At 31.8% G+C, this 17,001-nt stretch overlaps 1 protein-coding gene across 3 annotated transcripts in view; it reads right to left on the bottom strand.

Annotated features, from left to right (window-relative positions):
* LOC131848197 (rab11 family-interacting protein 4) overlaps positions 1–17,001 on the bottom strand; it is a 44,489-nt gene that overhangs the window by 4,017 nt on the left and 23,471 nt on the right. For 2 of the 3 annotated variants that reach the window (XM_059197977.1, XM_059197979.1), the window contains 3 exons: positions 2,113–2,247; positions 993–1,145; positions 365–647 (listed from right to left, as the gene is read on the bottom strand). In XM_059197977.1, coding sequence (XP_059053960.1) covers positions 365–647; positions 993–1,145; positions 2,113–2,247 — 571 coding nt within the window. Of the gene's footprint in view, positions 1–364; positions 648–992; positions 1,146–2,112; positions 2,248–10,379; positions 11,236–17,001 lie in introns of those variants that run through there. The other variant, XM_059197978.1, reaches the window with a different exon arrangement.

The raw sequence follows: 17,001 nt of genomic DNA, 5'->3' as shown, positions 1-17,001 counted from the left end.
AGATAATGTGCACAATTAAGATTTATCTTCGTAGTACAGTAATCAGATTTAAATACTATTGTAAAAATTTTGATGGAATGCTCAACAAAGTTGAAAGGCTTGACCTATCATTAGAGTTATTTATTTTTAGCATATACCATAGTATTTGGAATGTTTGTTCAAATGTCTGGTATCAAACATTTGTTGACTTTCACGTATATAGTTTTAGAGATATGTTAAGAGCGTCTACAATCTACGTCTATGGATAGACAAGTTAAAAATATGATGTATCCAGAAATGTATGTAAGAATAACGGTTTTGGGACCGGTTCCACACCCTGGATGACCTGGCCTATCCAACTGGATACTATAAAACATTAACTTACATTTGTTTTGTGTTCTTAGCAATGTTAGCTCCTTCCTTAGTTCGTCTAAACGAGGATCAGGAGGCGGGGGTGGAGCTTCCGTTACTTTCTGGAGTTCCAATTTAGCAGCGGTCAGCATTTCAGCAGTGGCAGTGGCAGCTTCGCGTTCTCGTCTTTCAGCTTCACGGGCAGCGTTTAGCTGAGCCACCAGTTCTCCTATTTGTTCTTGAGCTTCGCGATGTGCCCGCGTAGAAATTTCAGCGTTTGCTCGTAGTGTTTCTGCTACACCTCTAAGACGTCCCACCTGACGATTGAAATGTTAATCTTTCTATACAGTAGGACTTAAAATAATCAAGTGAGAGTGAGTCTTTTTATCAAGGGAAATAGATATATGGGTTATCTGAGGGGTAAGATCAGTCTGGTCTAACTTCTTAGGTTATACACTTTTCTTAATATTAATACCGGTATTTTCTAGTGATTTATGTTTCTATTATATTATTATATATAGTATTTATTTATACTATAACAAATATCCGAAAAAAGTAACTTGAATGTGCAGTCATATCCTAGTGTATACATATAATTTACAGTGCAGATTAAATTGATGAGATCGCTTAAATTCAACTGTAGTTTATTTAGGGATCATTACCTCTTGTTTAAGATCAGAAGCTTCAGTTTCTGCGGCTACAAGTCGGTCATTGAGTGCAACTTGTTGTGTATCCCTCTCACGCTCCACGCGCGCGATGGCATCTCTACATCTTTTCTGTTCATCAGCTATGCGTTCTTCGCAGCGGCATTCAATCTAGCAAAAAGTATTAACTTTACAATCCAATAGCTTTACATTCAATTCCGCAAAAGGATATGAATTAATCGCCTTTGCTATAATTAGAGGTCATTACGATATTACGGATACAGTTGGGTATTATTAAAGTGATTTACCTAGATTATGTACTACTATAGGCACTAGTAACGATTCTTACAAAATCCTATATACAATTTGTCAGATACATAGATTCAAAAACAGTTACTACCTAATGCGTAAGCTTTATTTAGAAACATGGAACCTGTACATTTAAGTTTAACCATATTTAATGTACCTACGTTGTAAAATTGGTGATCGTATATCTTGGATACCACCTCCATACTTATGGATATAAGTAGATGTTAACGACGTCGCATTAATATTTATTGCAGCTTCATTTATTACTAAATAAAGGCTGTATTTTACTGCAAACTGTTAACTGTTAGTCGGAAAAAATGTATTGAATGTCAAAACCTAGTCTTTGCCTATATTTTCCTTCATACTAAGAGAGTCTGATAATGTAGCCAAATATATATAATATATATTATCCTCGATTTTACAGCTTATCTAGTCATGTCTATCCGGGCCCCCGAGACAGTATCTCAAAATATGTTCTGACGTCGGCATAAGTTGATTAGTGTTATTCGATCTCAGACACTATCAGCCCGGAGTCTACTCTAAACTTATGTAATATCATATCATAGATAAAATTTACATAAAGAGTAGATTGTAATTTTCTTATTAGATTTTCGGACAGAAAATAATAGATAGAATTTTCGACAATGTGCGGTTGGGTGAAAGACTGATTGCTACATAGTACCTCTTCCAAAAGATGGATGTCAAATATTGCCAAATATATCTCCTAACGTCATCCACTTTAGTAGATAATCCATTTAAGAATATATTACTCTCATGATATGGGCTAAGGAAAGAAGATAATAATTAAAATGAAGACGGTAGACCATACCTCTCGTATTTGTTCGTCGAGCATGTGCAACCTGGCCTGTAGCACTGCATTGTCAGCCTTCGCCCTGGCGTAGCGTTCATCTGCCGTGCTCTGTGTATCCGCCAGTGTCGTCACTTGTTGTTGTAGTAATAGAACCTGGAGAGAAAAAGAAAAAGATCCAATATTAGTGACATGTATTTTGATATATTTCTTTAATGCAAGGGGGCAGGGGTGTGGTTTATGATATTCATAAAGTAAACCACACCCATGTTTGTAAGAAATGTCGAAGCAATACCAGAAAAAGACTGCAGCAGACGAAATCAAGTTTTTGAAAATAACGTTGAATAAAATATTAATAAGACAAATATAGTTAACGAGAATGTAAATAAGAATAAATGGAATGTCGAATGTGATACCATGATCATCGTATCTATCATGGTCAGAAACGTCTCAGAAGAAGATCAAGTCTCCGGAACTGTCTTGAGTGAATGTGACAAATGAGGCCATAAGATTAGTGTTGGGTGGGAGTGTAAGTAAAGGAACCTATATAGTACTAGCTAATAGTGTCTGACTACGGACAGTAGTCAGACACGTAAGTGTCAGTTGTTGAATCAGGGTACATCTTAAAGACAGTAATAGTTATTTCAGTAAAATCTGAATCACTTTGTTCGTGTACGAGAAACCTTGAGTCATTTTCCGCGCGTTCGCCAGGATTGCGCTGTAGGCGTCACAAACGCAAATAATTTTAATTTACGATTGCGTATTAATCAATTTAGATCGACGGATGTAACGTTTTTAATGAAGTAGCAAATTATTTTATATTTATTTAAATTTCTATGTATTTATACTAATATTACAAATGAGAAAGTATGTTTTTTCTGTTTCTTAGTCCTTCAAGACTAAATGGCTGAACTAGTCTTAATAAAAGTTGACGTGAAGATTAATAGTATCACAAGGACTGACGAAGGTTATCTTCCACATCTCAAAAAAGTAGGCCTCTACGCGGTTCCTCTTGGAAACCATCGTGATAAATTGCCGGTCAATTTGCTACGATGGGCTAACTGTCCTGACCTTATGCTCTTCTTATCATTCTTCATTTGTGCTCCGACAACATAAACAGATAGCTCACTCGGGTGCACCATTCCATTATCACAAATTAAAAAAAAATGTGAAAACAACATAGAGACAGGTGACTAACTTTTATTTTCTACCATATCGGGATACCAGTCAGTAAGATTTAACATTTTGGCAATAAAATCAATGTCTATTAAATAAACACATTATAAGGTCTACTTTAAACTTAATATAACTACAGAATTGGGCTCGTAAACTCAACAGCTGCATACGGGATCAGTAACTATAGCGAAGCCGATCTCGTAACTTCGGACACCGAATTGGATTTCGCCTCATTTGCATTAGAATATATTTACCAGCTCAAAACAGCTGCTTGTATGACCAATGGGGTATTGAAAACGTATATACCTATGCACTATCTATACGTATGCAAGTAGTAAACATTTTTATTTAAATTCTTTTTTTATTTTCGATTACTCTAAATGTGTGTTTCTAAAGTTTTCATTCATTAATTTCCTTATTTAACCGAATAATAATTAATATACATCAAAGAAAACAGTGTTTTTTTTAATCATTAATGGAGGTCGTTTGGCCGTACTGATTTATCAACGTACAGCCAAAACTACAAATTCCAGAAGTCTACGTTGGTATTTGGAACATAGGTTTATTTCTAATTTAGCTAAATAAATAGGTAAATTCGTATGGGAACGGAAAATAAATGGTGCCGCAAAGGTAAACCCGTGCGAAACAGATTACAACGCTAGTTACAGATTTTAAATATAAACATATTGAATTAATTTAGGTAATAGTTTTAATAAAAGTAAGTATAAAAAAGCAAGTAATAATGAGAAGTAGTTAGATGTCTACATAAGTATTTATGACATTAGTCATAAGTGCTTTTACCATTACGTTATATAGTGAGACATAACATGTATTAACAGGAAGAACAGTCATAAATAGGAAGAATACAGTTTATTGACGTTCAGAAGAACACACGCACTACTAATTCTCATGAATATGGTGTATTATTAGTACCTACTTATATTTACACGTGCGTGAAACATAAGACTTGTAATGACTACTATGAACGGAGACGGCGCGATGCTTTAAAAACTAAACTTAGAGGGCTTATTAGGTCATTCACTAAAACTGCTCAATATCAGTTCACTAGGGTTCCCAAGTTTTCTCTGATAGGTAGTATTAACACTAACATCTAGAAAGAGTTATGCTCATTTTGTACCGAGAGAAATTGACCAACTAACATCTGTCCATCGCAACGTGGTGATTTTGCTACGTTAACTGACCTGACTACATGCTTATACTATCATCCTCCATGATTAATTTGTCAGCATAAAGTAGCGTAGGCCAGTGGTATCATCGTCATCCATTAAAAATAACATCTGCCAAAGCTAATCATAATACCGTCTTAAATATTACGAAACGAAAACCAAATGACAGTTGTCCAATGAATATCTATTTATAATCATTTTTAATTAGAATTTAAAAATATATATTCTGAAACATCCTTCTATAACATTAAAATAATCTAATATTATTATAATTAATCTTCAATACTCATTTACAAGTAAAAAAGGCAATAAGTAATTACATTATATAATTACATAATTGTATGTCATCCCTATTAAATTGCTTAGATATTACTTTCGATCAGTACCTATTCAAAAGTAAGAGTAGGTAAATCTGTTTACGATTTTACTTTTGTTAAGCCCAAGACTAAGGCGCAGTTTCACCTGCTCGGTGCAGTTGTGCTTTGAGTTGCTTATGAGATAAGTAGATATCTACCAATACATATTAGAGAAACGGAACAATGGTACACACATATTTATGAATTTTGTTTTTACAGGCGAAATATTATTTATAGATAGAGGTTTAGATTAAATATTAAATAAACCGACCTTCTTGTTTTATTCAATATTAAATTATTAATAAGATTGATTGATTTTTGACATAAAAAAATATAAAAGTTAAAATGTGATGCATATAAATATATATATCTACAATCCGACGTATCTATAATATTATAAGTATATAGGAGTAAAGCGTACAATGTTTTATTTACAATATTTTATTAAATTCAGTAGCGTTTGTACATGCCATAAGATTACAAAAACTTACACGCAATATATACATAAACAAGATAATGACGGACAGTGTTTACTTTCAAAATTAGTAATTTTCAATAGCATTCAATCTTTATAAGAATAGAAGCACAAGATTATTATGTATACAAATCACGGGAGAAAGTGAAACCAATTATCTACCTACGTTTCTCTGATGTAGTTAATCGTTAAATTATCGATTGCTGCCGAAATACAGATGGAATTAAGAGAGAGAACTCTATTTATGCATTAAACGTAATTGTGTCCTAATAATCTAACAGACATAACTTTATTATATGTCAATTAGAACGTGCGTCAATATAGATTCTATATCTATATACACAGTATTTACATTAATGTACATATGTAGGTATTTACGGATATAGATAAAAATATGTCAAATATTCTGTATCTTGTAGGCTGTAGTTTTAAAATAAGAGTAAAACGATCAAAAAAGAGGAATAATTACATCATTCATTTATTACTTTAATGTTTGATTGCCTATTGATATTGAAACTGGCAACTATTAAAATATATCGAGAATAATAAAGTATTCAAATTAATGAAGACTCAACAGCACGTTCACGTCAATAACTGATAACCTCGTTATTTATATAATACCAACGGATATATTGCAACGATTACTTTGTTGACAATTGTGAGTTTATTCCTTACGTTCCACACAAGATATTTGGATACATTTTGTTTAGTGATAAACATAATGTATCCACAATTGTATTAAATCTTTACTGTAGCTGTTATTAAATATGAATCGACTATATTTTCAATTGGATATTGCAAATTAGTAGTAATACTCATTCGTGTATTGTACAGAAATAACAGAGAACGTTTGTGGTAACAGATGCTATGTTACCATAATTGTATTTAAGTGCTATCAATAGTCACTTTACTTTAACTGAATAGCTTGCAAAGTGAGCGCTCGTGACTTCCTCAAGTGAACACATTTTCTTGCTGGGCTAACTTGTCTTGCAACTTTCCAGCATTTGTTAACAACTATACGTTTACTGATGGACATATTAGCGATTCGTTTTCGTCCATACCAATTTTAACTGTAATAATGTTGGAGGCAGCGAAAATAATGGAGACGTTTTTATGTATGTGTATCAGAAGTTATATAAAAACAGGTTACCAATTTTATTTCTAATTAATAATGTCGAAATACATAAGTATATTTTCTGATAATAATTGTTAGTTAATTAATAGTTTTTATATACACACATGTAGGTATGTTAAATATAATTAATGTAACAGTAATTATGTGATAGGAAATTATAGCAGTTTAAAAAAAACAGTGTTAGTATTTATTAAAGTATGTAGTTATTTTTTTAATAGAAGATATCTTCTTCTATTATAAGAGACCTATGGGTTTGGGGACTAGTACGGAGCAATATTGATCATGGGGGAAGTTTTTTAGTATTTATCGTATACAATTAAAAAAACTCTACTTTTTACCCTTTAAAATTGATTTGCGATAACTGTCTGCATTGCTCTGTAATAACTAACTAGTTAATTAAACCACTTATAAGCTAATTATAGATTTAAAAAAAACTAACATGGTATATATATATGTACGTTGTACAGGAAATATTTAACAGGAATAATACTCTTTTCACGGTTGAACAATCCCATACAGAACTAGGCAATTAACTAAGTACAATATTGCAGATTAGTACTGGTCAACGGTTGGTCGAAGTCCTAACTAATAAAAAGGTCGTTGTGCGGTAAACGAATAGCCAGGTTCGATCGATATCAATTACAGATTCAATTCTAGTCAACAGTATAACGTAACGGTAAACTGCAACCGAGTGTAAGTTCTAGGTTATTTTGATAGATTTATTAATTAAATTAATTATTAATCATTTATAAGCAACTCATTCCTTCCTATGTATATTTAAATACTAATTATGATAGTTAAACAATAAAAATATAACTCAATAAAATTATTAATTGTCTGCTAATTAATTAAAATAATCAAGAGACCTTGGTAAATTAGAACATTTTGTTATCAAAAGGATGCTCAATTGCAATGTACAAATACCACGCTACTTATATACAAAAACGTCGATGATAAATAAATTAGTTTTTTTCTGATAGCATTAAGTATCAAGAACACAATGTAGGTAGGTATGTTTATAAAGGAAGTGGAGTTGTTGAATGTTCCAGAAGTTGCATACTATGCTAACCTGATTATTAACTTATTATGCAGAAAATGCCGAGCTGGTATGGCCATGACTTACATTTTGTACGGAACAATGTATAATATTTATTTATATTTTCTTTTTATTTACAGTTTCTGTTCGTGTAAGAACAGACATGATTTAATACAACAATTTTTATTTGTAACAAAAAAATATCCTGCCGAGGTTAGTATTTTTTGCATTAGAATATTAGGTCTACTTTAGAAATGCTTCTCATTTGAGATGAACATATTATCTGAATGCTCTGTTCTTTGGATTTCCTATTATGATTAAGAATTGTTGATACAAATATTGCTTTGCTTTCAAATAAGTATCAATTACTTATAAATTATTTACTTCCGAGACATTTACCAGCTGCAACACTTAAACTACTATTAGTTAACATTAGTAGTGGAAATAAGTTATTAATATACCTGGTTTGCATATATTAGAATCTAGTTAAGTGGGGCAATAACTTATTATATGTAGTTGGAAATACGGGATGTATTAACACGAAACTTGGTATAATACGAAATTACTCGTAATCGAGAAAAGCCTCTTCTGTTTTCTGATTCACGTAAAAGAATTAGTTATTAATCTATCTAGCGATTCTTGCATATATTAGCTTGTTATTGTTATGTTATTGAACGTTATAATTTATCTGAAGGGCAGTAGTAGACTTCGCCCATCAGATAATACCATTTAAACTTTCATAGTTTATTAACCTTAGTGGCTAAAGTGATATGCTTGTTATATAACGTATTTATTTTATTATACCATTAGGCAATTTATTTGAAACATTTATCAGTAAAAGTCGGTTATCAGCATTGATATGTTAACTCTGAATATTCAAATGAAAGCATTATGTAGAACAAAAAACTTCAAAACCGGTAGTAGGTACTTCTTTCTCAACTATTGTTTATCACATGGAATAAATTAAATTGTGGTATTGTTTTATGCGTTCGCGTTCACTTCATAACTATATTACGCTCGAATTGGCTAAAAGTGTGTGAAAACTGTGTCTATTGAATAAGTGATCTTATTCAATAGCTTATCTGATGGTGCTAAAGTTACGCAAAATGAGATGGTTTCCATAACATAGTTTTCCTGAGACTGTTTACTCGTTTAAAGTAGTACTTAGTAGAATTGTTTGTAGTGAACAATGAAGCGTGAAAGTGAAGTAATATTATCAAAGTTTGCACAGAACAAGTTATTCTTCTTTGACATGGCGGTAGATAGGTTGCCTTTTTTACATGTAGATTCAGAGGTGTAGTAATGATTTTAAATTTTTCATCAATGCCACATGTAAATAATAAATATTTGTTAGTGTTTCGTGTAGCTAGACAAATTTAGCTAAATTACTCTTTTGTATAGTAATAGATATTCATTTTATACACGTTAGTATTCAAATTAAGACAAAACAGTGATTATGATACTTTATATACTAAATGGACTATGGACATTTAAATAACTATACTATTTGTTTAACAGCATGCCTTATTTTTTCAAGTCATGTTAAAAAAAAAGACTACATGTTTTCAAAGATAAATATTATAAGTAAGCTTCATAAGATAATTCTATGGAACAAAACTCTCAAGGAGAGTGATGACAAGGGTCATCAATCAAGAATTCATGAGCACCGATATTGATAACAATCAAATACTGATAAAAATTTACTGTAGTAATATGTTTGTTTGTAAAATCCGAATATTCTAACATTTTCATTTAGTCAGTAGAGATAATCCTTTTAGTTTTGGCAATCTAAATAAGAGTATTTAGAGATACGAAAAATTTAATCAGAACAATGATATATGTTAGTTAGAGACAAATTTAGATTTACATTATTACATACTATTACATTATTACATATAATTTAGATTACAAATTTCTATAAGATTTTCGCATAAAATCTTATATTAATTACCTATTATTATTACAAGTCGCTACTGAGCTAATCATCAAAATATAGCAGTTAGTCATATAAACACTTCTGTCCCGACTGAAGAGACCATCGAAAATTTTAATAAACTATAATTTCTTTCTTATTCAGTATATCGACTGTTATACATTAAGATGTACTAGTCTGTTAATATTACGTCTTCAATACGACAGACCTGCAGCTTGTACACATAAACCCTTATCGTGTAAAATGAGTTTTGAAAACCTTCGAGCGAAATCTTTTGCTGAAAAAGGCTAGCATAAGTGTATTGAAGAATCAAAGTTAGTTTAACTATAAGGTAGTATATATATGAAGTATGATGATTGGTGTTGTTTGTTCGATGAAAATACATTAGATGGAGTGTAAGATCGCGTGACGATGGTGCACAAATCAGGGGCCGCAACAGCGCCGCCAGGTCGAGGAATTGCGATGGCGCGGCTCAGTTACCATTATCGATAACAAAAAAATACACTTTTGTTTTCGATAATGTTCTGTAGCTAGCGGATACGCACTGTCTGTGACCGGCTGGTCATGATAACTGTTTCCCTATTATTTTACTTGCAATATAACAAATAAAAGATCAAATCTATGTCGACAATTTTTCTGTCACTCTACACAATGTTATATAGAGGATATTATTTTCGTTATGCTTAATCTGCTGGTAAAATATGAATATTTTTACGTTTACTTAGTTGCATGTTACAGAGTACATTGTATTATAAGTAGGTACTTGCAGTACATACATAATTTACCGGTGAGTCTAAGTGAATCAATAGAGGATAGTTTGCTTTTACAGCGGACTGTATGTCAGTATGGGTAAAAATGATATGACGTTATAACAATTTATTACTAATTAATTTTGATGACTAACAAATAAATTTTATGAAAAATATGAACCAATAGTTTTAAAATAATTGTGAACTGAATTACTACTAATATAATAATAACGGTTCTCACTTGATCAGACAGATTATCACACCATTGATGTGCAGCAGTTTTCTTTCCTCCATTCAATCCATTATTCAGATGAGGAGTCAGTGGTCCCCCCGTGAACAAATCCTCCGTAATGCTAGCATTTGAAGTTACCCGAACACGGGCCCCGGGTGGCGGGTCCTGGGGTCCTACGAAGTCAAATTGACCGTCCCACATGTCGTATTCAAGCTCGAGACTATCTTCTACTTCAATTGGTTCACCCATCGCGCCTCTTGAGCGGTTGAATATTCCCGATTTAAACATTTAAAAGTTAGTTCATTCACAATATTGACGATATTTGGATGAATTCCAATAATTATTTATTACAGCACTTCACCTTAAATTTACGTATATAATTTGACTTTAATCAACGATTAGAATAATTTGATTAGAGATAAAGCTAAGTTTTTAATGGCACTACAACAAGTTGCAAATGTTATTAATATTTAAAACAATTTCACATCACTCGTAAAGTAAGACTTATTGAAATCATGTAGCACAGGGAAGAAATATCACTATTCGTCACATTTTATTTCACAGTCCTAATATGAAAAGCAAAGTTCGCAATGTTGAAGAGACTAAATGTCTTCTAGTTGTCGTCGTACACAAGAATTAAAATATCAGGCAAAAAGACACACCGGCGTAGTCGATTTGAAATTTTCGAAATTTGTTCTGGCATTATTTTCTGGATGAGTAAACAGCGCGTGTAAACTACGTCACGTTAGATTTGAATTGTGCGACGACGTTATAGACTTTGTGATATGCCGTATAGCAAACTTGAAGAGCGTCGTTCACGTGAAGTTGGCTCACAATCGCGATCAGCACTAGCGGCGGCACAGTGGGCGCTCGGCCGGCGCGCCCCACCCATCGTCATGTCATGATTATCAAAGTTCCGACGTTGCTGCACCACACATAAAGTTTATTCGCTCCCTGCGCATATGCATGACCGTCTAATGGCTAGGTCAGATTCAATAACCCCTTTCATAAGCTCCCCCAGTTTGTTGCATCTCGTAATTTTACGGCCGAGGGGCTACTATGATTATGTTCGACGGTGCCAGATGGAGGGACGACACATATCGACTTTGTTTACAGACGTTAAAACAAAACAGATGTATATGAAAATATTCATAAATAGTGGTTAGAATAATAATCTAATAGAAATTATATAATAGTTAACGTTGATATTGTATTTATATCAGATGTACACAAAATACAAGCTCTTCTTTGCTCGGGACTAGATAGCGCTGTGTGGATTGTCCTGAGATATTATTAAGGAATTATTCATGCAAAATACTTAAAGCAGCGTAGTAGCAGCAAAAATATACATAACAATGAAGTGTAAGTAACAGATAATTACTAAATTACAACAAATAACAAAGTTATTTAATCCGCTTTAGCATTATTTCAACGCTATTGTTCAGAGTGTGTGAAATCTGTGTTCGGAATTTGGAATTGAATACCTGTTGCAGACACCTTTTACGTGCAGGTTTTAGAACTATGGAACAATAAGTAGTAAAAAAAAATAAAAAGTCATTGTCTAGACTAAGCACGATATATATAAGAGGAGCGGAATGTATTATTGATGACATATATAGGAATTGTAAGATTTGCTTCTATGTAATTTGCATATTCAATGTAATGTCATTGTATTAAAGTTACTGCTATTACTTATTCGTATCGAACTTTGACATGCGATGTAAAACGCGCAGTTTTGGGCTTTCCCCTTACTCATATTGTAGGGATTTTCAGGGCGATTCAGTTTTGATGGTTTGATCTACATAGTTCATGAAAAAATGTAAACTTAATATAAAAAATGTATACTTAATATATATTCGGGCGGGTATATATATAGCCTAGTATACTTTTGGCGTTTATTAGGTGTTAGGAAAAATTGTTACTTGAACAAAATGTTGAAAATTTTCTTGTAGGGTGTAGTAGTTAGTAGTCCTAGAGATTTATATCTTTTACTGCCTAATTAAAATAAAATGATTGGATAAAATGTTAGTAATAATTACTCTACATTATACAAAAATTATATTTTAAATTAATATATTTGTAAATTTTATCGTTGTTTATCTGCATTTCCAGGGTAGAATATCTAATGTGGCGTTTAATGACTTGGTATACAACTATATAGTTGATGATAAAATAATGATATCAGTGATGTGCCGCTATTTCTTCGTGTAGTATATATCTCCTTAAACAATGCGACGACCTTGCTTCAGTTCAAGGTGAAGAAATGCCTAAAATAGCTACATAGTTAAAAGCTTATAATTATAGATTTTAGAGTCCTGATGGTATTATCGTCTACATTATCATAATAATCGTTAAAACTTCACTGTTGGACACTACTCTTCAATATATTTTTATTTCTTTTTAATTATATAACATACATATAATAAAATAGGAACAAAAATATATTGAAAAACTAATAGTCAGAGAGTAGTTTTTGCCTTATAGTTCTACAGCCTAATTAGCAATGAAATGAAATTAATTTGCGTATTATATAGTTAGATATTCGGTAATATGTCCAGGTAATACGAGTAATATTATTGGCAACTATTTAATAGGTCTAATTTAAGGGCATGCAAATGTTGGGTATATTAAAATTAAATAATCTATTATGTTATAATTTAAAATTAATGTCTTATGCACTATTATATTAGCTTCTAGATAACAGGCATAAAACAATACAATTATTATATAGTATTATATAAAAAAAAAGAATAATGATTAGTATATACGAGGATGTAGTTAACAGGAACGTCATTACTCTCGTTGGTGACTAACGATGGTTTAATGACTAATTTATACATTAATAATACTAGTATTGAATTATACCATGCGGTTTTCAGACTGTTGACGTCAATGACATAACGTATTTGTAAATAATATATTGTTTCAGAACAAAAGATAGGGAATATTAAAAAATCTATTGTGTAGTGTTGAACTGATGGCTCTATTTTAAATAATTGTACAAATATCTATAGCTTGTAGAGGTTTTGTAGTTATGCTAATCAATAACAACATGTTTTTTCTGTATGGGATTGTGTTCAGAGCTGACACGGGGTCTATTACCGCTATTTTTTAGATGCTTGATATGTCAAATAGAATTCTTAAACTAGTGGATTTCGTTAGAAATTGTAATTAACTTCGAAATTTTTGTAGCAATTCTCAGCGAATGGTGGTAATGCAGGTTTTGTATATTTTTTATAATGGTCCAAAAATTAATATCTGCTTACACCCACAAAAAATTGAGTAAAAATCTCCTTATACAGATATATAAATATTAGGAAATGGTAGTATATTTTGAAACCTTAAACCTTAAACATAGCTTTTAATATTTCATATACATACTTAAGTTAATATTGATTTAAGATTATATATACTGTACGTTTTACATAAGTAGAGTAAAATAAAAAATGTCTGTTTAAATCCAGGCCGTAACATAATTTTGTACATTTGTCCAATCCGTGGTGTGATCTCAGTTTAATTATATCTAATCTGCTACGGTTACAACATTATCTGCGCTCTGTTAGCTATAGGGTTGTCATTGATTAGTTTAAAATTAATTTGTAGAGAGCATAACAAGACATCTAAATTAGTAGGTTTAGTATTATAGTTGAGAAACAATATTAATGCTCGTGATTTGTTCCTGGTCGAACCAACGAATTCTTTCGTGATATTGTATTGTCTAAAAAATAAAGAAAGATTCTTTCTATAATTTTCCGCAATAATAATCATATAAAGATAAAAGAAGACAGCACTGTCTTGAATTACATAAAGTATGATTTATCTATTTTATTAAACAGTACTTGGAACGTTGTCTAGTAGTGATAGATTTTGATAGGGTATTATTATAGTTGATAATTTTTCAAGTATCTATTCTATGACAAATAACATAGACGTATTTTATAATCGATAAACAAAATTACTAGTAAAAATAATGTAAACAAGGTTTATTAATTGAAAATTTCTAGTTAGACTTTGTACAAGGTCTGCGTGGGTAACTCTCAACTAATTCAGTCGCCAATAGTTTGTAAGCTGTTTCTGTTTAAAGGGTCAGTTCAGATATGACAATAAAATTTACGGCAACATGATACCTTGTATATTTATACCAGTGGTAGACTGTTAAAGGCGTCTGCGTAGGTATCTCAGTCTCACCTATTTCAGCCGCCATGTAACTTGCTTTGTAAATTATTTTTCGGTTGTACGGTGGCAGAAAGGGAAATTACAGGGATTAATCATAACATATTAGTTCTTTGGAATGGCAATGCACGTGTGGTATCGCGGGTGTCCCACCTAAAGTTGGCCTTCAGCCGCTTCATAAGCCATTCCGCAGGTTTGGATTATATAAACAGAAGCTTAAAATAGACTGTTCATGTATATAAGCATCTTATTTACCATTAATGTAGTTGACATTAAACAAATATTAAGTTCTTGAAAAATATAAATAAAATGTGTATAAATTTCTTATATTGTTGATGAGACTATAACTTACTAGACTACTTTAGCTATTAGTCGTGAGACAATATTGGTTGTTGCCAACCCTATTACTACCGATATAGCTGATTCACACACGTTGTTTGCGCCCCAAAAACTTTTGTCTTCTTACAAGAATTGCGTGTGGGTGTCCTACATGCGTAACGTTGCCCTTCTGTTTACCCCTATTTTAATTGTCTTCCTGTAATTTTTATGTCTTAAAATATAGTACAAAGTATATAAATATACATCTACTAAATATATTGTTTTCGTAATTTCTGTCAGTTTCATCCGTGCAATGTCCATCGAAATGATAATTGTAAAATTATTGATTATGGATCCAATAAGAATAATATTATTTACACAAATAGCTAATCATATCTATTAAAAAAGTACAAAGTGGCGATAAATAGTATCAATAATATAATATGTATGTTCTGATAAAGCGGGTGTTTAATTAAAACATTTATTTTTGGTGTACCTAAATTTACCAATTGTGCTATACCAACCTTTGTAAAAAGCTGAGATAGCAGTGTATTAATATTATGAATATACTATGGCAGTTTATATTTAGTTAAATAATACAATGTTTTATATATTAGACGTACAAAGAACCTGTTCTATCTATCAATCAGCCCTAATATACACCATTTTGAAATACGTGTGCATGTATAAATATCAATTCTGTTTGCTCAATTTTTATATTCATCATCATCAGTCCTTTGTAAGATATAGGCATCTCCTTAGGCACTGCTCTACTCTACTGAGCACTCTTTATAGTGCTTCTTTCCAGTTGTTACCCGCAACTCTACCTATGTCATCTGGCTATAGTTTGTCCTGCACTACGTTCGTTGACAAGTACTCTCCACTCTTAAACACTTTAAACACAAAAAACTAACTGTTATACGACAAATATAACACATCTGCTATTTCAGCTTACAAAGCAAACGGGTTGGTGGCTGAAATAAGTGATCCTATTTCTATGGCGAATTATATACTTCGTTATGGATTTGATCCTTCTGAGATAATTTTTATATTAGCAATACAAAATGAATAAGTTAGAAAAGTACAATGAGCTTTGCTACATGTAATTAAGCATATCGATGTAATGAGCTAAGAGCCATCTGCATACAATATGTTTGTTCACACGTGTACGTTCGCACCACTTTCCGTTTCACATTGTGATTTTTTGTCAGACGTAATGCTTCGTATGTAATATGTATACGATGAAGTTAATTGCGTCTATGTGCGTATGCCAAATTTTTAATACGTATTATGTATCTTGTGTTGTTTGTATTACAGTATCTATTTCTATTGTTGAACTACGTAGTAAGAGTACTATTAGCAACTCAGTCAATATATACTTTTGTTGTGATATCTATAAATATATTGGCATGAGGCATGTCTATCTATAAACGACATGCATCATCTATAGAAATGTACCTATATCAATAAAGCGCTACAAACATCCATCTTGCATAGGTACCTATTTTATGAACAGATCAGCATAAAATAGAGGCCATAGGAAGAATTTTGTTCTGTAAATGTAAATTTAAACGAACATGCGGCCTACCTGATGGTAAGTATAATAAATTTTCCCTATATTCATGAACAGAACTCAACAGAACAGAGGGCATCACGTTATCATATGGCTCTCGCGAAACGAATCATACGTTGCCATTCCTGGAGACTAACATGTCATGCCTCCATGCATACACATCCTGTAATTTCAGAGCCTTATCTAACCCTTCAACCGAAACGCATCTTACAAAGCAAGATGTTTAACGGCTGAAATAATGAAGTAAGTAGAATATTTTACTTAATTTTTACGCAGACAACTTTTTACAAAGTTTACGTCGGTAGAGAAAACAAAGCGTTAAAAGAGTGTGTAATCGTAAATCTTAGCACTCCAAATATCTTCAAGGTCCTGCTGTAATTAGCAGATTTTCGCAATAAAACCATACAGTAAGAATAAATAACAAAATTGTGTAAATTCATAATAACTTGCCCTGACAACGATGATGTTTTGCAAATAAACTTAGCTAGTACACGTATACCATATTTCCACATGGCATGTGTACATATAGTTTTCTGAAATCCAAATATATTATGTTATGTTAATAGA

This window comes from Achroia grisella, unplaced genomic scaffold (genome assembly GCF_030625045.1).
Source record: "Achroia grisella isolate CSIRO2021 unplaced genomic scaffold, CSIRO_AGI_Agris_v1 utg546, whole genome shotgun sequence".
NCBI lineage: Eukaryota > Metazoa > Arthropoda > Insecta > Lepidoptera > Pyralidae > Achroia > Achroia grisella.
Note: the sequence above shows the minus strand (reverse complement) of the source record. Positions and strands in the feature narration are given on the sequence as shown.